General features: G+C 43.7%; 1 protein-coding gene across 5 annotated transcripts in view; it reads left to right on the top strand.

Moving 5' to 3' along the window:
- Positions 1-23506, top strand: part of WASHC2C (WASH complex subunit 2C) — a 2476852-nt gene that overhangs the window by 2321929 nt on the left and 131417 nt on the right. For 4 of the 5 annotated variants that reach the window (XM_069610544.1, XM_069610547.1, XM_069610548.1 and 1 more), the window contains 2 exons: positions 12819-12881; positions 19357-19569. In XM_069610544.1, the coding sequence (XP_069466645.1) occupies positions 12819-12881; positions 19357-19569 (276 nt within the window). The remainder of the gene's footprint in view (positions 1-12818; positions 12882-19356; positions 19570-23506) is intronic. The other variant, XM_069610545.1, reaches the window with a different exon arrangement.

The following is a 23506-nucleotide window of genomic DNA, read 5'->3' on the forward strand; positions in this document are numbered from 1 at the left end:
AGTGATGTGGTATATATACGACGCCTGACGTCACGTCCGGAGCCGACGATCGACAGCTAGACAAGACAGATTGACGGCGGAGTCGAGTTCCACTATGCCCCCTGTCAAAAAGTTCCCCAAAAGAAGAGCTGGATGATGAATATCTATCATGATGAGGAATCTGCGGGAGAAGAATCCATACAAAGAACATTACAGTAAGGTAATTTCTCCTTTGCACCTCTGGCCCGGGGAACAACAGTCCTGCCAGCCTGGAGGGCAATTGCCCCTTTGCACCCCTTCCCAGTACACCCCTGCCGTCTCTATATATTCACCCAATGCTTTTTATCCATGAATATCCATGCATCTGTATTTTGAGCTGTAGCCATCTATGTCTGACAGGATTTGCATTGAAAAAGTAGTTGACCAGATGAACGCTTCTGTTTGCCGCATGTATTCTGGGACGTTTAAAGTATAACATTTGTAAAAAGGTTACATTGAGAAGGAGTATGGTTATAGTAAAGAATATTTTGTTATGTGGAATAGTTGAAATATTTCCTTATTTTCACTGTGCAGCTTGCAATTGAAAGTAGAAAATAATATTGTTCATTGTATGGCATTTGTTACCGAAAACGAAACCTTCCTTTGGCAATGTGAACACAAAATAAAGGGTCTCTTTGTGATTTGTACTTGAATACCTCGTACTAACAATTTGAAGGACAAAATGTGAATTTATAATATTCACTATAATGAAACTGAACATAAAGCAAAATGTCTATTACTAAGATCTGTCGTTTGAAACGGTTGATCTTTACATAGAGAGAATTGAAACTCAGCATATAATGTAAAGACAATTTTACATAATATTTATGCGACTGATGCTGGCATGTGTACTGTATGCTTGATGATTAACAATGTGCCGTATTACTCTTCAATTTGACACAAAGACTAAACATTGTACGTGTACATGTTACCGTAAATTGTTGTTTAACATATTTATGTACTGTTATTTTTGAAATTGAGTACTACAATATATTTTTGCATTCCCACATTTACATAGCTACGTCATAGGAATGTGTGTTTATCATGGATACAATCTTCCTGGATAACGGAACTGTAATATCCACATTCTGGTATGATCGTCAGGCACCAGTTTGTCCATGTTCAGTAGCTGTGAGCATCATGCCATATTTTATGGCATGAATATGTGCGGATTGCAAAGTGTTGCATTCCAAAGTGAAACAAGTCCTTTGTTCGTGCAAACGCAAGACCATGTGTGTCGATTGATTTCCTTGTAGTGAGACAGGTGACTTGTTTGCATAAACTGGAGATCTGTCAAGTTTCAATGCTCAACTCAGAATGACTGCTGCAGCAAGGTAGCGCAGCCAAGAGCTGGTCTGTCCTGCAGGTGGTCCAGATACACTTCCCAAGGCTCCCAAGGCATGGAACCACCGGCAGGGGTCGAGACTGATTGTTTTCACTGGTCCAAGTGTCGAAGCACCAGCCAGGGTCTCCTGAGATCAAGCAGAGGAGCAAGGCCTCACCGGTCTATTCACAGGAGTCGATGCTGGTCAGTTGCAAGAGTCGTCCTCGGGTCATCAACGGGCTGCTCTTCTTCATAGAAGTTTTGGTTCCAACGATGATCTGCCCAATAGCTGCAGGAGTCCTCCTTTCGTCCAAGAGTCATGCTGGGAGCAAGCCTGAGCCCAAAAGCCAATGGTAGGGATCTGCACCATTCAAACAGCATGGGGTTGTCCAATCCTGGAAAACCACTGGTGATCGCATCCATCCAGCAACAGTCTTTCAGGCCCCAGAGAATGTGGATTGGGACCAGACGGTTCGAGCACCCTCTTCTGGCTCACACACACAAAGCTCACTTCCCTTCGAAAGCAGCAGCTTTCTCCAGGAAAGGAGTTATATATGGCATTTCCTGACCTGAGAATGCAGGAAGAAGGCCAAAGAACAATATGGCCCACGAACAAGCAAAAATCTCGTTGCATGTCAATTGTAGGGTGCTAGCCAACTTTAGTAGCCATTTGCGGTAAATGCAAAGGTGATCGAGAAACATATCACAAAAATTTAAGAAATCACACAGCTGCCACGAGCTTGTCTTAAGAACATTTTCAAAATAGCCCAAAAGCCATTAGGTGAGATGTTATAAGGATACAAAGTATCCTAACTGCACTTCACTGTAAGGTACTGTGCGCAATTGTAAAATACAAGAATTCATAAAGGAAGACTCAGTCCGTTTCCCCATAGGAATGAGCAAAATGGGCAGAGGACTTAAAGCAGAAGGCTTTACTGACCTCCAGAAAGTTAGGACAGGTTTCTTCAAAATAAGCAAAAGGAATGGGGTCCCATAAACTTCTATTGAGGGAAAGGTCCACAAGGAAAATCTTTCATAGCACTGCACAGCAACCCAGCAGAAACAGTCCCAGCATGGAGATCATGGCGGTGCTGACCCAGGGTAGCCCAACAAGCAGATGAGCTGGGTTTCCACACCCTTTAAGGTAGCAGGACAGCTGTCACGGTATGAAAGTCATAGCCCTAGCAGATGGGGACTACCAGAAGGACGAGGAAAGCCCCGGCAGGACCCCCCAATGCAGGCAAAAACCAGGATTTGGAGCTTAGCCCAGGAAGCAGTGTCCAGCCAGTATGACCAGATATGGCACTAAAAATGCATCATCAACTCAAACAAGAAAATTCCTCCTGCAGATAAGTAAATCTGCTCACCTTCTAAAAATCCAATAGAATTGAAGGCAGCAAAAGGGTTCCACTACACACAAATACACACACCTAAGCAAGCACACTGGGGAAGTTAAAACAAAGGTTTTAGTAGCCAGCCAATCATTTTGCTTCCAAAAACTGCTGAACACCCAGGACCACCCCCACAAGAAGTCAGGACCACCCCGTAACAGCTAAACCATGTGCCATTGTTTTTACAGTGCTTTCTCCATGAGAACCTCCCATTTTACCCAGAAGCCATTTTACCGCAAATGCACACGCATCTCACATGTGTGCATTCTCGAAGTGCGCTTCTCTAAGTGTGCTGATATCACTGGATGTGACTGCTACTGTTTCAACTTTCAACCTTACACCGGAGTACTGTGTGCGAGAGTGCAGTGCTCTCATTGTGACTGGATTGGATCAAGTCACGGTATGGACTCTTTCAAGGAGCCTGACATGTATGGACCTATGTGTGGATTATGAGCAACAGCTAAACCTTGTGCCATTGTTTTTACAGTGTTTGCTCCACGAGCACCTCCCATTTTACCCAGAAGCCATATTACCTTGAATGCATGGGCATCTCGTGCGCATTCTCGAAGTGCACTTCTCTAATGTGCTGATATCGCTGATTTGGCTAGGGGCGTGGAGCGTGACATAGAGTTATTAGCATTCGATCATTACAGGTCCAAGAGCAATTTGATTGATTGCATTAAGCGGCACTCAGTGTGTTTAAGGCTGCATGGTGAGTATTTTTGTTCATCTAAATACCACCTATTTATACGCTGAGCACTGCCATGCCGACTCCGAATAAAATGGCTCAGGCCATTGAGAATGCTAATATAACACCCAAATGTTCTACACATTCTGTGAAGCTGGTACACAACGTAACTACATCAGTGCATGCTAAAGCTATGGCGCTAACAACGGATATTAGAACATTTTATCCATGCCCCACTCCATTTCCGGTGTTAGCTGATGCACCCGCAAGCATGAATGAATCCAGTAACCCACATACTGATGAAATGGGAAAGATTGCGGTTATACCGATCAATCTGTGTACTCTATCAGATTCTTTACTGGCGGGATTACTGGATATTCAGTATGTTTGGGCAAATGATTTGCAGGGGCTTTTGGGAAATAGAAAAGATGTAAACGCGGCCGCATTTGTACATAGAGATGAAGATTGTGCCTAGAGCTTATTACTTTCTGCTGCTACTCCTGGTGGTGCCCCTGACACGCCCTTGGAGATATCCGGGTGTTCGCTGTCGCTGGAGGCAATGGCAACAATGTAATTTCTAAGGCGTAACCCTGAAGCAGGAACAATGCCGAGCTTGTTGTCTCAGTTATCCCAACCCCAGTGATATTCTCTGGTTCGATGCATGACTGTTCCACTAACTCACTCTCCTATGCCCAACCTACTCCGAGAAAATGTGGGCCAGTGGATGGGCAATCGTGTGATCCATTTGTGGCTGCTACGCTACCTTTTGCTGAGATATCATTGCAAGCGATGAATACTGCTTTATTCTTGCTGGCTAAGCTGTATGAGAGTTTGGACAATAAGGTGGGGGGGAACAGAATGCTATGATAAAACAATTACTTGAGCATCAAGTTTCGACGAATATTCTGATTCAAACAGACAGTGCTAACACTTTGCTTATAACATCAGTGGTGTGTGAACCAAATACGAATGAAAGAGATTTGCTGTTGGCTCTGGCGAAAGAACCCAATAAGAATGCTGATGTTATTACTGCTGAATGTCATAGTATAAATGAGTTTAATACTAACAATACCATTACAATTGAAATGACTGCTGCAAGGGTAAAATCAGGGAAGTCTAATTTTGCTTTCGTAGATTCTGACAACATGCTTGATGTAATAGCAGCAGGTAATTCTAATAACAATGTAATTGGTGTGGTTGAGAGCAAACCTGTATTTAATATTTTCTCTAAAAAAAACTCCACAAAACCAGCTACAAATGTAATCCTACCAGGAAAACACAATAAGAAAAAATATTTTCAGTTCCCCCTTTACGGCAGCCCAGGGGTAATTCATGTTCTTTTATTCAATCGTTGACCCTTCCCCCAAGACCTAAAGCTACACGAAAACTGGTAGCGGTGAGGAGGCAATCCAATAGACCTAAAAGCAAAAATGTGTCTATAGTTGATAAGCGACAACTCCAAGGAACTATTTAAGATTTTAAAAGAGCTTGAAACCCCTGTTACTCCCCCCGACACCTGCATTAAAGACAGCAAATGATGTGCCAACATGCAGGCAGCGTTACTGAATAAAATCACTGTGCTTCAATCTAAAATCACAGCCAAACATGGTAGCCTGAAACTGGACAATCGCCCTCCCATCCCAGCAGGGGCCCTCCCTCCTGATGTCCCCAAATGCAAACGATTTGCCTTCTCACCGCTCACCATTGCGGAGGTAGAAAACATTATCCTGAGGATCAAACCGTCCAACTGCCAGGGCGACCATGCCCTTCCCTAATTATTAAGGAATCCGCCCACGACCTGGGCCCATTTATCACATCCTTCATCAATGCATCCTTCAAAACAGGAACTGTCCCCGACAACCTTAAGGATGCTTGGGTGATCCCCTTGCTCAAAAAACCTTCCCTCGACCCTAGCATACCGACCCATCACCACTGTCCCATTCCTGCTAAAAATCCTAGACCGTGCAGCATACCTGCAAATCCAAGAGCACCTGGAAGCCAACAATCTTCTAGGCCTTAGACAATCTGGTTTCCGACCCAAACACGGAACAGAGACAGCTCTACTAGACTTAAAAACCCAAATCGAAGTGTTGAAGGACAACGGCAAACTTGCCTTATTACTCCTACTCGACCTCTCTGCGGCCTTCGACTTGGTCAGTCACCAAATCCTATGCAAGCATCTTCACTCAGCCCCCCATTTCTCACCATCAGCCACGGCCTGGATCAAATCATTCTTGAGTAATAGATCTATGCGGGTCTTCTCTCAATCTGCAGCTGCTGATCCTTCCCCGATTCATTGCGGCATCCCCCAGGGCTCTTGTGTGTCGCCAACGCTCTATAACGTCTTTACAAAACCACTTTTTGATGTACTTGACTATCTGGGTGTCTCCTATACGAACTACGCTGACGACACCCAGATACTCATTCCCATCACTGGTGACTACCTGGCTGACACTAAGGCCTTGAACGAGGTCTACCTGGTCATCCAAGCTTGGATGGCACAAAACCAGTTATGCCTCAATGATGACAAGACTGAGCTCCTCATCATGGGCACTACGCAACGCCTTAGTAAACTTGAGCCATCCTACTAATCATTTGTCATCGATGGCAACACCATCCAAGTCTCGAAAGACACCAAAACCCTAGGTGTCTATCTTGACGCCACCCTATCCCTATCCAGGCAAACAAATGCAGTCAGATCCTCTTCAGCATACACCTGCAAATTCATTGTAGCTTGCAGGCCATTCCTGACCACCCCCAACGCGGTCACTCTGGCCAGAACTCTTATCATGGCCAAAATTGACTATGCGAGCGCCCTCTACCTTGGAACGAGCCAAGAGAATCTGAACAAACTGCAAATTACCCAGAATAACGCTATCAGAGCAGCCCTAAACATCCCACGAAACCACCACATCTCGGAATCTAGATCTAACTTACACTGGCTACCGGTCAAACAGAGAATTTCACTGAAAGCCTTAGGCCTCACCCACAAATGCCTAGCTAACCAAGCCCCACCATACCTCTGTAGACGGCTATCCCGACACGCGCCCACCCCTCCACAAAGAACGGCTCAGACCCACTGCCTAACCATCCCTAGGTTCAAACTACAAAAGGTGGGTGGATCTAGCTTCCCTGTCCTAGCCTCTAAGCTTTGGAATGCCCTCCCTCTCACCATCCGATCCGGAGAACGCTTTAGTGCCTTCAAATCTAAAACCAAATCCTGGCTCTCCAACCAGCCATGATGTCCGGACCAGCCCTGGGAAACGCCTGCTCTAATCTACCTTCTGTAAATATGTGTATTGCTGTATGCCTTGTATACTATGTACTGTTTAATGCTTTGAATATATTTAATTGTATGCTTATATATCCATGTCTAAATTGCGCCCTGATGCCTCCGGGCCTGATGGTGCACGTTACAAATAATACAAATACAAACAATCTATTGTGCCTCCGGTGATATGCCCTCACGACCATTTAGATAACTTGGTGGAAGAAGTTCAACGAGAGGCAGCAGCATAGACCTCTCAAGATCCATTGACCAACCAGGTTTCCTCAGGGGAGAGAGCGTTGGCTCAACGTCAACCAGTTCCACAAGATGCGGTTGAGATCTTTTTGATGTTGGAAGATAGACGCAAAGAAATTGAAAATCAGTTTCCCTATTCATGGCTAAGCCCATGAAATGCTCTATTCTTCCACAGGCATATTTAAAAGATCCCTGTAGAATCCCAATGGGACAAACTTATGTTAACCAGTTACCAAATATTGAGCAATCCAAGCACTTTGGATTAGAATAGAAGTACCGCTCTGGGATTGTGGATAGTGTGTATGACAAACAATCGGACGATATTACTTGAATTAATCCTCCATCTACTGCTCAAAAACAAACCTATGGAAAGCCTTGTCCACTGTGCCACATAGACAATTACAACTAAATAATGCACAAACTGTACAAGAAAAGAAAAAACGTGAATAATCGGCTAACGTATGCCTACAAGCCAAAACATCTGAGTTGTGATCCCATGACACATCACAGTCTCATTTTAAAATGTAGAGGTGGTGAATTTCCAACCTACGAGTTGAAAGTCGGTTTTAAAAATTCTAGAAGATATTCCCAAATGCCAAGATATAATATCAGCTGATATTACTCAGGTTGAATTCATACATCACTATGACACCACAGTGGTCAAGCTATGGATGACGTCTGGGGTAATAAGAAACATCATTTGGCAGGCGCGAGAGGAGCTGTATGACATGGGTTTTTTTGCTGCTCCTCCGAACTAATTCTATGCCGGACAATAACCCAAATTGTAATCATATTTCACTGATGGTGCAGAGTAAACCATGGCTTACAGACCCTCTATCGATTTCCTGCTTCCATACTGACCCACTTGCCCCGCACATAGTTTCAATCTGGAATCATTCCTCTGAAAGACAGTCTAATTAACAACTCCAGTTGGAGACGGTCACCACGTTTAAGCTAGCCTCATAGAATACCCAAGGATTTGACCACTTAACCACATCCTCTATAGGAAAATCATGTAATCTCTTTACTCACGGCTATAAAATCAGATCGTGGGAGACCGATGGCAGGACTATTAGTTGCTACAAAATCATCAGCTAATTTGATGGTGGAACCATGGCATCTCCTAATTCTTAGATACAACTTGTCAAGATTAAATCCTCATCCTTTTCCATTGCATTTATTAACATCTATTGGAATCATGTCGCACTAAGTAATGACGAGTTTATAAAAGATCTAGAAGGCATATTTGATCTCATTGCCAATGATTCATACTCTGACTATACGATCTTAGCCGAGGACTTGAATATGTGTTGCATTTCAAAGCCTGATAAAGTGCTGTCAGAAGTTCCGATTCGCTGGTCGAGGCTCATGGAGGATAGAAATCTCTTAATGACAAACGGGGCTGTTGCCGAGATATATCCGACGACACACACATGGCAAAGAGGATCCCAAATAGCTCACATAGATTATATATATGTTGATCGGAAACTCTTTGCTCGAATTGGTAAATTTAACATAATTTCACAATCGGTTAGCAATCATCATATTTCCGTATTAACATGGTCACTGCCGATGTGTGATTTAACAGAAAAATTGAACTACTATGGCCCGTAATTAATCTGTGCAGCGGGTGGTCACAGATTTAGATGGACAACAGATAAGTTGCAGGCTTTGTTGTTGAAACTAACTTACCCCACGAATATACTGGTGCCAGAACTCATCCATAAAGAAGGAGTACGGAGCAGCGATGCAGACTTTTAGAATATCTGGGAAAAACAAACTAAATCTAACATAGTCCATGCTTATACATATTATGCTGATATACAATCAAGAAAATCCATTCTAAGAGTGAACATCCGCACTCTAAAAGATCTCCCATGTGAGGAGACAGCGTGTGAAGCTAGACAAATTAAAAATAAATACAAGAATTGGATAAAGGTGCAGAGAGTGCATATGCAATTGACTGATGCTGAAATTACGCTGGGATCCTTGGTATCTAAAAGTTCTGCATTCATTTGGGAACTTATCAGAAAAATTACGTCTCCTGCACAGACCTTGATGCAGGTGAACACGGTGCCAGAATCGGTGTGGACGCAGTATTACAGCTCTTTATATGCAGCTAGCCTATGGGCAAACTGCTCCCCTTCCGTGGCGTATAATGAAAATGTTGATCTTATAATATCTGAGGAAGATTTGTTTTTTTTTATCTCCAAATTATCAACTTCCTGAGCGCCAGGGCCGGATGGCCTTTCAAACAGCATGCTGCAGGCCCACCCTCATGCTTGGGCAAGGATTCTCCATGTAACATTCTCCCAGATTATTTGTAATCGCTCTGGCAGAAATTGATAATTGTACCAATTATAAGAAGGGAGATTGCACTCAGCCCACACTCTATAGACCAGTGGTGCTTTTAGACGCCCCAGGAAAAATCTTTGCACGTTTCATACTGAAGGATTTGAAATTTCTGGGCTGTAAATAACATTCACAATCCCTTTCAATCTGGCTTCATGCCAGGTCTTGGGACGGCGATCAATTTACACACACTTCATATTATCAAACACCAGGAAGGCCAGAAACATCAACCGCTGTATGTGGCTTTCATCGATTTTCAAACCGCGTTTTGATTCTGTATCAAGAGATCTGCTATTCTCCAAATGAAGTAAGGCCAAATGCACTCAACATCTGCAATATTGGATCAGACAATTTCATTGTAATACCTCGGTCCAAATAAGACTATCACTTGATGGCAGATTGTCAACTCGATTCATACTCACAGAGGATTGAAGCAGGGGTGCCTGTTGGCATCATCGTTATTCAACTTCTTTAATGCAGACATTAATAATAACTTGCATTGCAAGGGGTATGGAGTTGGTGTCGGGACAAGCTGGTCCCCTGCGCATCCCGTTATCTGTGGACAAAGTTTGGCCTGCGGCCTAGCACATTGTCGGGGAGCCAAACTCCAAGGTTCCCGGGAGGTTTTAGAAATTCTTGGTGGGGTTGCAAAACCTTGTTAGTTGCTGGCAGGGAGTTGGTGCTCCAGTACTGTCAGTCACACTTCAGTCTTGAGTTTTAGTTGTGTGTTGATATTTATTAATTCAGGTGCAAAAAGACACACATAAGGCACATTGTGCCAGGGTGGTGAAACAGAAAACAGCTGACGAACTTAGAAATAAGAACCTGCATCAGGTCATCTCAGGCCCCGTCCCGCGTGGCGTAGCATCAAGTCCCATGGATGTTCTACGCCGATTATTTTGTTCTGTTGGCGAAGACACCTAGGGGATTGCAGGCATTGCTGAGCGAGTTGGACAAATAGGTGCAATTGAACAACTTGATCTTAAATCTGTCAAAGTCTAAGATATTTGTATATTTGTGTTTGCCTTTACTCAAAAGGCTAAACAAAATAGGTTTAACTGGAGGTTACAAGGTAAATCTCTGGGAGTACAAATATTTGGGTTTGATGGTCAATGATCAATTGTCAGAAGCTCCATACTATTGTGAGGTTGTAAAAAAAATTAAAACTGCAGCAGCTCAAGCAGGTTTGTTAAATCGAAGATATGGCACATTCTCTTTGATACCGGTTGTAAAATTCTATGTACAAAAGCGGTACCCACTAACATTTACAGTGCGGAAACCCGTAACTGGCGTGGGCAATTTTATTGGATGGTCATTGAAGGCTTATATTGGAAATAAGTGTTAAGACTACTGAAGAGCGTTTCCATGTGTATATTAAGGTATGAATTAGGCCTTGCTTCCCTATATACGATGTATGTTTGGAAGTTATGTAGCCTTTACAAGAAGTGCATAACGAGCAGTGAAGAGGGCTCATTACTGTTCGTTTTGTTGAAGTATAAAAGCACTACTGATCATAGACACATGAGAATTTGGCGAGTCAAAGTTCAAGAATGTTTACTTTCTGCTGATGTGACCGAAGATATCTTGATACACAGTCCCAATAAAGCCAAAAGGAAAATCTGGGATTGGGACTGGAACAATACTCGGTTAGAATGCCTTGAGAAAACTCATTCAAAGAACTATTTATCACTTGAAAAAAAAACACCTGAATTATATGTTACGCAGTTTCCTTCTGCAAGACATCTAATTTATTTTCGACTAAATGTTTGGCACACTAAAGAGATTTTGTCAAACATGGAATGTAATCCTCCCAAAGAAAAGTAATTGCCAGTTTTGTCAAAATGAGGCTGAACCTGAGTCGCTTTTTCATCCGATTGTCAATTGTCCCCAATTAATGGGTCTAAGAAGGAAATATTTTGAATCTTTTCTTAATGGTCTTTGATTGGTTACCACAGATTATTTTGTTAAATGCTATATAATGCTCAATTAACATTTATGAGATTGACGATTGTCAATTTTCTGCCGGCTCTAAACTTGGATGAATGCGTAGATATACAAAATGAAGTGTGGGCAAGAGATGTTAAAATGCAAAGTGTGCATACATTATGAATAGACAATGCTCAAAATTGACAAGCGTCAAGCTAGTGATGGTATTAAAGTTGATGAGTTGGAAGGAAAGTATTGAATGCTATTCATTTTGCAAAATGCTAAAAAGTAACTGATGAATGTTGTTTTAATTTTTCTTGTTTTCTCTAATTATCATTGAGATAGAGATGAATTGTTATGTATTCATTCTCATTGTTGTTTTTTTAATATGTGAACATTTTTAATGTACTATATTGAAAAGTTGTTTCAACAACTAAATAAATCAAATTAAAATAAAAAGTCTGATGGCCTACCTGCGAAAAGGAAAATAGTAAAGACCCGTTTAAACCACTACAGAGTGTATGGCTGGGCTCACTGTCAGCCCACATGTGCACAATGGCAATTCTAGCCCTACTTTGTGGATCCTCCTTCAAAAAAGGAAATCAAAGAAATCAAAATGGCAGAGGGGAGGACTTGGCAAAATACATTGGCTCCACATTGCATAGCAAAGTTACATTGGGCTACCAATGCGGTAAATAGGCATGCATCCTTGGTGAAGCCAAAAATAAATTGCAGCTACCACCAGCTGACTCCCCAAACCAATGCAGGGCCATGTAATCACCCTGGGGCAACAATGATGTCCTTAAAATGTAACGCTGTCTGGGACCTTTATGTGCAATCCACAACCAAGTACAGAAAAGTGTTACAGTGGCAGGAAGACCATGGAGCTAAACAATAAAAGAAAGGAGAAGCAAAACGGTTAGGGGAACTGAAAGAAAGTGTCATCAGAACCACCAAAAAGGGAATTCTGCCCCAAGAGTTGTGAATTATTTCTTTGCAAGTTAATCTCCTTACTCCGTCACTGGGATACCTGCGTTACCCACAGAGTTCTGAAAGGCAGCATAACTAGGGTTTGCTACCAGAACAAAAGGGGTGATTTATGTTTCTTAAGCCAATGTATGTGTGCTAATGATCATTGCCCTTGGTTTGGGGCAGTTCCAAGAATAGATCATGTGCATAGGCAATACTCAATTCTCATACCATCTTGAATCGAGAGGCTTGCCTGTTAACACTTATTCAGGATTTCCTTTTGTTGTGTATATGGTTAATGATGTTCTATTGAATGGCAGTTTTCTGCTCTTGCCATGTTAGGATCATCATTGGATGCTTTTTGTTACTCTGCAGCTGATTTTGATAATTAGTCTAGTAAGTAATGATGTGACTAGGCAGCACAGATTTAAAGTAAGTATAACGTGTTAATTACAAACAGTTGGTTCAACAATTCTAAATGAAAAACTACACTCGCGCCTTGAAACACTTGTGTATAGGTGCGTTATAAATGCCATATCATGTCATACACTAGAGAATGGTTTGTAAATTATTGCTCTTTAACAATGTATGCAGTTTACTTGTTTTAACTAGGATATTTGTGTTCAGCAAACTACAGATCCTGTTGCAGTTCAAACAAAAGAGCCTGCTTCTCGGATTGGGAAATTACAAGTAATTATTTCAATGAACCATTGAATGTTAAATTCTTTGCTTCCCTACCTTTGCAGCTTTACTCTTGTTCAAGCCTCTTCTAAGCTCTTCTTTCTTACTTTAAATTTGTATGTGAAACAATGAAAGTTCTGTAACATTGGCAAGTTATTTTAACTATTAGACTGCTTTTAACATTTTGAGGTATGGCTCTGAAAAAGAAAGCTATTTATGCAGTTAAAAACCAACTGTCCTGGGTGTTAATATGATAAAATCATATTCAAATGGATTCCTTCCTTCTATACATTCCTTATCTATGATAATCTATCCCCAGAACAGCTGTTCTTTTAAAGCTTTTCTGCCACCAAGGGTGGTGCTCTGAGACAGCTCTGCCCAACGGCTTTACGCACTCTGCAATGGATATGACATCAGGTCCAGTATATATAGAGGCGTTACTCCCCATGACCTTAGTTCCTTTTTTCCACGCACTGTGCTCGCTTCAGGAACAGTGCTGTTTTGAAGTTTTCTAGTTTCTCCTTTCTTTGACGATTTGCAGAATACGAAGCAGGGTTCAAACCCTGCATTGACTGTAGGCATCAAATGTCTATTTCGGATCCCCACTGTATTTGTCTTTACTGCCTCTTTTAGGGACTTGACACACAGGACTGTGTGTCATGTCAGTCAATGCACTCCAAGGGGCTTCGGGAACGGGGGGGGGGGGGTGAAGCTATTCACGTTCCTCCACAAGGAGAAAGGTGATAAACTAACCCGTTCGAGGTCGCCTGGCACGGATGGGTGCACTGAAGAATAGTCCCCTGTATGCAATGACAAAAAAAGCAGCAGCTTCAGAAGAGATCTATCTCCTGGTGGTTCTTTGAGGCATAATTATTCTTCCTCTTTGAAGAGTCCTCACTCCAGGGAATCTCTGGCAGAGGAGACGCCTCGGATACCCTTCCCCACCCAATCCTGTACCACAGAAGAATGGGGCGCCTTCAGGATCAAGATGTGTTGCATCTTTACCAGTGCCCTAGCGGCTTTGGTGCTGATGGTTCCGGATGTGGTGGTGATTTTGCCATCTCAATCCACTTAATCCACCACACTTAGATAAGCAAGCTAAAGACACAGATGTATCATGCGGCTATGAGCCTTCGGCCCAGACCATGCAACAGATGGAGAAGATCCCATCTCATGGTCACACCACTTCGTCTCCAGACGTTAAGTCCTCCGGCCTAGACTATTCCCTCCACAGCGCCTCGGGTGCTGGAATTTCCCGTAAATATGTCCCATTCCCTCCTGTCGCATACATGTCTTGGAGACATTTATGATGGGGGAGGGGCATCCCACACCCTTTGGTATGGAACCCCTCCAACCTAGGGAAATTAGCGACTTCCCGTAGGAGTGCTGTGAACTATAGTCTAACCCAACCTTAGTTCTGATGGTGAACTGAAATCTTGCTAAGAAGCACTTGTCAGCTCCTCTGACCCACGTTTCCTACCCTCCCACATATCTCCACAGAGCTTGGTGGTGCAGGCTGCCACAGCATATCTGATCACTACATCTTTTCTGTCCTTGCCTCCTGATAGTGTGAGGAATCTGAGGGCATCCTCCCTTTTTTCCCCAAAATATCCTCCCCCCAGGTTGCCAGGGAAAGGCCATCACTGGGGTGGATATTCAAATGTCCCAGGCTTTAATGGGATATTTTCAATCCCTTCCCTATTGTGTTAGAAAACCATCCCCCAATGTATACCACTACGGTACTGAGATGAGGAAGAGACCACCTAGGAACTTAAATTCATCCTTTATTAAATCAGACACACACAAACCCCACTATGTAGTGGGACGAGGAAGAGGGATGCTGAGTACCAAGACCGTTATGAAATCAATATGAATGGCCTGCAACTTAGGCCAGAGGGGTTGTATAAATGGCCTGCTGAGCTGATGCTAATGGATAAGAGAAAGGAAACGCCTTTGGAATGCTTGCAGACGGAGAAGCCGAAGGAAGAAGCAGGGAGACGTGTGTCAGAAGCGCTGTGGTGCTGCAGAGTCGTTCCAACAGAAACATGCTGCGGCTGGCATTGTCGGAAGTTCTCTGGTGGCAGGGGCAGGCTGCTGACCTCCTGGAGTGAAGAGGACTCCCGCTCCAGTATCCCGAGATGTCGGAGACCTGAGAAGAAGGGCCTGCCAAGCCGTGAACAGTAGCAGCCAGTAAGACCTGACTGGAGCGCAGAAGGGCTCCAGAAGACCGCATACCCAGTGATGCTGAGTGACTCTGGGACGCTTTGGTGCGGCCGTGTGGTGAACGAAGGTACAGAAATGTAAAACACAGATGTTTGATGCCCACGATTAAGTGAAGGTTGGTGAATGGAGCGGTTTAAGAATACCGAACTGTAATGCAATTGAAACGGCCGCGGAAGGGCCAGAAAATCAGTAAAATTGAAAGTGAATGAGAAGTCTGTGAGCATGGTGCATATTCCCAGCAGGAGAGTGAACTAGGAATTTCCAATCATGTTTTCTTTGGATATGAATGAACTACAATTGTGAATACCGAACAAAGAAAAGTAATAAGGAGTGAATGCCACATTGATGAAATCAGAGAAAAGCATTCCCACTATACAAAGAAACTGTGAATTATGGAAACCAAAGAAAACGAGCAGTGGTAATGAATATAAATAACTGTGAATTGTACAAACAGAATAAGCAATGGGTGGACTGTGTGGTCGGACAACTGCACCGAGACCGAATACACCCCATTCAAGAGAAGCCACTTGACTCATCTGTAAGTTTATGGTTGAATATACAAAGAAGCTTGTGCATTGTGAACTTACTGAGTTGAACTTTTTGACCTTGATGAAAGAGCTTAAAAAGCATGAAGGCTGGGAGGAATCCCAAGGAATTGTGTTGTTGTGAAAACAGTGAGAGATTTGAAAGCTTGGGGAAGGGAACCCCTTGTGATTGAAAGTGAACTATTTGGAATCCTGGGGATGGGAGTCCTTTCCGACCAAGAGCTGGAAGAAGCTCTGAACTTTTGTTTGAACACTTTTTCATGATGCTGGCATCCCGCTACGGTTTGAACAAATGGATGTGAGGGCAAGTATAGGTTTTGTACACAGACATTGGGCCTCATTACAAGTTTGGCGGTAGCCTTGCCTGGCGGACCCTGTATTTCCCCATTGCCAGGGGCCGGAAACTTTTACTCCCCATTCGAGCCCCATAGGGGAGGCTGGTAGCACTGGCACGATTCAGGATGGTGCTGGTGCTACCGGCCGTGTCTGATCGCGGGTGCCGGTATGCCTACCAGGTAAAACCTGGCGGGCGGGAAGGCACCCGTGAGCAGAACTCATAGTTTGCCGGTCCGGTAACAACGGTACCGGCAAGCTTACCAGTACTGTTGATACCGGACTGGCAAACTTGTAATGAAGCCCATTTACTTTGGACTATGCTTAGTTTTAATTAGGTTGGGAAAGGGCAAGGTAGGCTTTATCCCCACCTCATCGTGATTTTAATAAAAATGTACTCTGTTGTCTATGTCTACTTCGTGATACATTCACAACAGGGAGAGCAAGAGGTTGGATGCGGGGGTCAGGGGGGTGAGGGGATTTTTTTGGCTTGGCTAGCCTGGACCTGCGATGCGTTAACGCATCCTGCGCACTGGCAAAATTCAGATTTGGTCTTTGGTCTGTCATATCGGAGACACCGGGACACATCCCTGAAGGGTGACATGAGGGAAGAATTTGAGGCTCTAGTCAAGGATGAGAAAGATGCCTCTCGTCTAATCATCCAATCTGGCCTGGATACTGCAGACTGCTTGGCCCGAGTGATGGCTAACAGAACAGGCTTGAGTCGATACTCCTGCCTACGTCCATCAGGTTTTGCCCCGGATGTCAAGGAAAAACATCTGGATATGCCCTTTGATGGTAGCGACATGTTCTGTACAAAAGGCATGGGACTTCAAGTCTCTGGGGCTAGCTGTCTGGTGTTACCCCCAAAACATTGAAGCCCATTACTGAGAATCACATTACAGCACTTTTTTTCATCGAATTTCAACACATTTTGTTGAAATTATAGATGGGGGGGTAGGAGGGGTTTGGGGTGTTCATTTTGGTGCAGGGGTGCTGCCGGGGCTCTACCCCACATTTATTTTCAATTAAATGTGTCAACATTCGAAAATAATTCACCTTATGGGACTCCCAGTAAATGTTTAGTTGTTTTCAACATAAATCCAGCTGTCCCGCAGCAACAGCCTACGAAACCTTCAGGCAGAGGCAGGAGTTTTTGCCCCTTCACCTCCTACACCCACACAGGGGAGAGGACAAGCCACCTCAGATGAGCAGGTGCAGTATCACCCCAGCAAAGTGTATGGCTGCCCCCCCAAACCCCAAGTGAGGCGCTTCTGCCTCCACTGCCCCATGTGCAAAGCCTCTTTAAATCAGGTTTCGACCATCTCTCCGGTGTTTGAGGAAGGATATTCCTTTTTGCATGGTATGCCTGTTTGTTACAGGTCATTCACCAGAGATAATGTCTCCTTTCGCTCATAGCACTACACACCACCAACCAGACTACTGGAGAAGGTCCACTAGCTTTTGGCAAAAAAGTGCCATAGTCCCAGGACCCTGCTCAGAACGAGGAGAGGGTTGATATTCCACCTATTTTCTTGTACCGAAGAAACTTGGAGGGTTACATCCCATCCTTGATCACAAGCTTCTGAACCTATACTTGCTCAAGTACAAGTTCAAGATGGTCACTCTAGCCCAGATTCTTCAGGCCCTGGACCTGGAGGATTTGCTAGTATCCCTTGATCTGCAGGATGCATACTTTCAAGTGCCCATTAACAAGAAGCACAGGAAGTTCAGGAGATTCAAGTGGGGAATAGCCACTACAGTTCATGGTCCTTCCATTCTGCCTTTATTCAGTGCCCAGGGTGTTCACCAAACTCCCAACAGATATAGCTGTTCTCCTCAGAAGGGATAGCATTCGTGTGTTTCTCTATTAGACCAAGCGTCGGCACACTTGTACCGTACATTCAGCATATTGCACAGCTTAGGCTTCTCCTTGAAGACATCTGGATCAGTTTAGCAGGAGCGCGACCCGCTGGCTAGCTGGAAGCGAGATAAAGCTACTCTACACATAGCACCTGAACCTTCTATGACTGGACAAACAGAAGTGGGCCCAATGATTCTCCCTAGTTGGTGGAATTGGGAGAGCTTGTTCTGTGGTATTTTTAAGACTTCCAACTCGCGACAGGTACTTATCTAGGACACTAGCCCTACTTATCTGGTAGAGGAAGTACTACTTAAGTTATAGGTGCCTTAAAGTTATAAAACAGGGTATATGTTTTAATTGAATTTGAACTGTTTTTCTTCACTTTACTGCTTGCTGTTAGTTGTTACAATATTCTTGAACTTTTGCTATTGTGTAAAGTGTAGGTGTGCTCACTTTGAGATCCCCAACTTTTCGTGTATATGTACGTTTGTTGGCTGATTTCGGGATATATACTTAGCTTTCACTTTTCGTGCTTAATAAAATAGTATTTTGGTACACCTCTGTTGCTTGAGTTATTTGAGTGCGTTTTGTTGGGTTAACCGTACTTCATAACCCCTGAAGTCTGAATTACTGATCAGTTCACGCTACCTTTATAGTTTTGCTAGACCAAAGGGTTAAATATCCTGTTCATCAACTAGGGGACCTCTGAGCCCTCACCCATCTTAACCACCAACTATATCACATAATGTTGATTTCCATTGACAAGCTTGAGGCCTGCCTTCTCGTTTCATATCATGAAGAGAGTTTGGCTTGCAAGAACCTCTTAAATTGTTAACTGCTTGCATAGGTGTTTCTCCCACAGCAGACATGAGTCCCGGGCATGGGCTGTGGAAGATTGAACCACCTCCCACAAAAAGGGACTGGCCAGAGCATGAAGCGTATGCATCTCCTGTCCCCTCTGCCCCTCTGACATTTTGGAACCCCACTCTGGCAGGCCCACATCGGCATAGAGGAATGCTGTATTCCTGCTGTACGCCTATTCTTTCCCAGCATATGATGCAAGTTCCTGGGCATTTGTGTTACGGCAGAATCTGGCATATGGTACAAGTACCTAGCTATTTGATGCCAATACCTGCCATATTATGTAAATACCAAGGCTTTTCGATGAACATACCTAGCATATGTTTCAATGTTATATTTATTAAACCTGAAACTATTTGCACTTCTGTATTTATTTTTCTTGTTTTGCATGTTGAACTGTACTGTCGTGGCTGTCGCATTCTTTTTCTCCTTCATAGCCTGGCTGCTGGTATCCCCTAACCATAACAGCTGAAATGCTTGATCTTGAACCCAGTGGCAAATGCCCATGTTATTGCATGAATCTTCCTCAATGTATTGCTTTTCAAAATCTATTATCTTGCATTGTCTGCCGATTCTCATGCCCTTGCGAATAATAATTATTCTTCATCAGTTGAGTAGTGAGAGAATCTAATTTTGTTAATCATTGTTTGTTTCACAGGCAAATTTATTCATTAACCCAGCTGCCCTTCTGCCAGGTGCTGTTTTCAAAGTACCAGGAGCTCCACCTAATTTACCTAAATTTGGTGTCTCAACATCAGATGACATTAATGGTGCATCAAGCATTATTCCACCATCTAAAAATAAAAATGGAGGCGTTGCAGTAAGCTTTGATCATCCTGCTACGATTTCCACTTTGCACAGTGCCAATAAGGTAACCAGAAACGTACTGCAATTGACTGTGGGGCAACCATTATTTCTATTTTTATGTCGCTAGATTAATCATCGTTTTCGTTGGACTTTTGAAACTGTAGAAACTTGCAATAACTGGATTGTCAACAAAAAGTACCACCTGCTCCCTCAACAGAAGTCAATTTATTCCATGTTCACATGGAACCTCTGCAAGTTTTCTTTCCGTCAATGATTGCACTTTAGGCCAAATGGTTCTTTGTAAATAGTTAGCGTTTAAGCACTGTGTGGAGCGCAAAGATCCAATTTCTGTTGTAGACCTTCTGATGCATTGTATGTGTTGTGTGCAACCATATGGCCATTTGACACCTGATGAGATGGATTCCTAAAATCAACGCCATGGGGAAGATTTTAAGAGGTCACTCTAGCTAAAGTGAACAGGGGAACGCTGAGAGGTTAGCCAAGACCCAATCAAGGTAGCAATGGAGAGCAGTCAGGAACGCTATTCTCAGTAGAGAGTGAGTGGAGTCAGAAGTCCACAATGAGTGCACACAGTGAAGCGCACACAAATTCAATTTAGACTGGAATGCACAACAATACAGTATTTATTCTAGGCCTCTAACACACACTAAAACATGAAACCAGCAGGTGATGGTATTGCACAACACTCAATAATAAGCATATGTACAGTCACCATAGGTTCTTAAAATGCTTTCAAGGACTTAGATCAATACAAATGGTAAGTAAAGTGATGCAATAAGATGGTACCAAATCACAAGATATATTCCCTAGCTTCAGAAGTTAAAGCCCTGTGGATGGGGGGGAGGGGCGTGTGCTCAAATGTCACAATGCTTCTCCCCAGAAGTTATTTGATGCAAATAAAGTACTTGTGTTCATGATTATTCAAAAGAGGAGATGCACCAAAGTTACTAGATCTGTACAATGTGTTCTTATCATTCAGGTTTTACTGCTCAAGTGCGATGACCGAAATGCAGTGGAATGGAAGTATACAAACATACTTGTTCTCCATGTTATCCTGTGGATGACAGGAAGAGACAAATGCTTTGCATTTACTGACCTGACCCACCTGATTGTCCCAGAGGACTGTATTTGTCCACTGTGGGTCGCTGGAGGTTGGCTTTCTGGCCATTCGTTCCGGCGAGAGGTATCCAAGACCTGCGGGTATATGGAGTTTTCCCATCTGGGACAGTAGCAGATTGCAACCCTTTGTGATGCAGAAATGCAGAAAGCATCAATGCAGCCCTCTTCAGGACACTTCACAGGATGGGGTAAAGAGAGTTCCAGTGATGGCCACTACACACAGACGACAGCAGGTGTCCTTCCGGTTGAAGAAGACCTTCCCGAGCTGGATCCCTTGATGCTGGGAGGATGCAATTCGACAGGAAGAGGCGACTCATACAACAAGCTGGCGACCACTGAAGTTCTGGCTGCAAATGTATAACGGCAATGGTTCTAGTGAGGTAGCCCACTGGATAGCTGGTTAGTCCAACAGGGTGGTGCAGGGACATTTCCGAAGGGTCAGGATGGCTGGATGCTCCAACACATTGAGACAGGCCTGGACCCTAAGGCAGAGAGGTGGTCAGTACATATTAAGATTGATTTCTAATATGTGGTGATTTTTGGAGGCTATCCTAGTTAAGGTGAACAGGGAATCTCTAAGGGGTTAGACAAAGGCCAATCCAAGGTATCGCAGGAGAGCAGTCAAGGCTTAATCTTAAGACTGAGTGAGAGTGATCTAGCGCCTCAATGAGCTCCCACAGAACAACAAACATTAATTCAGCTTACACAGTATGAAGACATTTTTTATTTATTAGGCCTTTAAGAATGCAGAAGGAAATTAAACTGGCAGGTAGTAGGTTCTCGTACAATGCATCAGTCAATAATGTAACCCGATAAGTATTCAGATGCAGATAAAATTAATAGAACCAACATAATCACAAATCCCTTTCACTTAATGAGTCCAACCCTAAGATGTTTGGGGCCTAGTACCCATCCTCCAGGGATGGTGTTCTCCAAAAGGATGCAATGAGCTTGTGGGGGTGATTTCAAACAGTTTTAAACTATTTAAAAGCAGGCTAAGTATTTGTCCAAACACAGGTAAATTCCCGTCACTCTTCCAGTCTCAAGGCTAGCCCAGGGGTAGGATACTTGACATAGGTTTGACGCCCAAAGGTAAGTAAAGAGGGAGTTAGGAGACAAAGGGTTTTGCACCCAATATTATCCTATGGAGGACAGGAACAGCTACCTATACTTACCCCCTGACTCCGATTTTCCCAGATCACACTATTGATTGTCTGAGGGTCACTCAGGGCACTATCATCCATCATTTGTTCGGGTAAGGTGTGCCTAGTGGTTGCAAGTTGGAGTGTTTTTCCTGGTTGTGTCAAACTTCAAGATGGAACACCAAAAGATGAAGAATGTAGACTTTCACGTTACAGTCCCCTCCAGGACACTTCACAGGATGCAGGAAGTCTAGTTCCAGCGACGGTCACCCTTTGCAGGCAACGACAGGCGATCTTCCAGTTGTGGTCACAGAAGCAGCTCCAGGTCAGGTTCCCTTGATGCTGGGCTGAAATTTCAGGAGAAGGCAACTTACAAGCTGACGACCACCAAAGTGTAGAGCTTGGACGTGGAACAGCAATGACTCTGTCAAGGTACCCCACGAGGGAGCTAGTGAGTCCACTGGGCAGTCCAGGGCCACTTCCAAAGGCTCTTAGAGCATGCAACCTCTAGTAGGCATTGTGACTAGTTGAAGCACTGAAGTGGATCTTCTGAAATCTAGTAAAGGAGCAGGGATTCACCAGGCCAGTGATTGCAGAGCGTGCTGGTCTACTGCAGAAGTCGTCATCTGGTTGTCACTGGGCTCCTCTTCATTGTAGGATTCTTGGCTGCAACGTAGATCTGAATAATGTCTTAAGGAGACCTCCATTCATCCAGATTCAGAGCTGGAAGCAAGTCCAAACCCGCCAACGGAAAGTATCTGCCACATGTAAACAGCCAGTAGTTGACTAATAACTGACAATTACTGGTTTCTCATCTGCCCAGCAGAAGACTCTCTGGCACCAAGGGATGCGGTCGGGACCAGATATTCCCAGACCCCTCCCTTGGGCTTACACACACATACAAGGCTCACTAGCGACAGCTTCCCCAGGCAAGTGTAAGTCTTTATATGGGATTTCCTGACCTGTGTGTGTGTCTGACCCAAGAAGGGTTTAGAGAAGGTCTTAGCACAATAGATCAATGTTTTAAACTAAGGCTACTACTAGATAAATAAATTCATATTTTTGCATTGTTTGTCGATTTACACACAGCGTTTGACACTGTACCCCATGTCAAACTCTGGGAAGTCCTGAGAGCTTATGACATACCATGCTCTCTGGTGTCAGCTATAGTACTGTTGTATGAGGGCAATGAAGCTGTGATTAGATGGAGCATGGGGGGAGTGAAACTACAGAACCCATTCAGGTACAGAAGGCTTGCGCCAAGAGTGTGTTGTTGGCCTCCACCCTTTTCCTGCTATACATTCATGGTCTGATTAAGAAAATTGTTGAATGTTACTGTTGGGTAACATTTCACTCACTGCTGCTTTACCTCTATATTTGTGGACCCCCAACATTTTGCTTTTGTTTCAGCCTCCTGTCCTGACCATTTTTTTAGTGGAGCACAGCATTCAGCTGCTCTCCACTGGGCTTTCGCTCATTGTTCTGGGGAAACTGACTTGTCCTTCTGACAAGCAGTACTGGGAAACATTGTTTCCCTTAGTTTTATGACTTTGTTGCCACTTTTGGCAACTGTATTTCAGTGCGCAAAGTGCATTACCATACTGCACACTGGGGTCCTTGCGTTTTCGGCCCTAGACATCACTTAATGATTTTTTGGTAGCTGGACAATGTGCCTAGGAGTAGACTGGTGGCAGCAGAAGTTTTTCATGTATTTTTCAC

This window comes from Ambystoma mexicanum, chromosome 8 (genome assembly GCF_040938575.1).
Source record: "Ambystoma mexicanum isolate Mex_15411 chromosome 8, UKY_AmexF1_1, whole genome shotgun sequence".
In the NCBI taxonomy this organism is placed as follows: Eukaryota; Metazoa; Chordata; class Amphibia; order Caudata; family Ambystomatidae; genus Ambystoma; species Ambystoma mexicanum.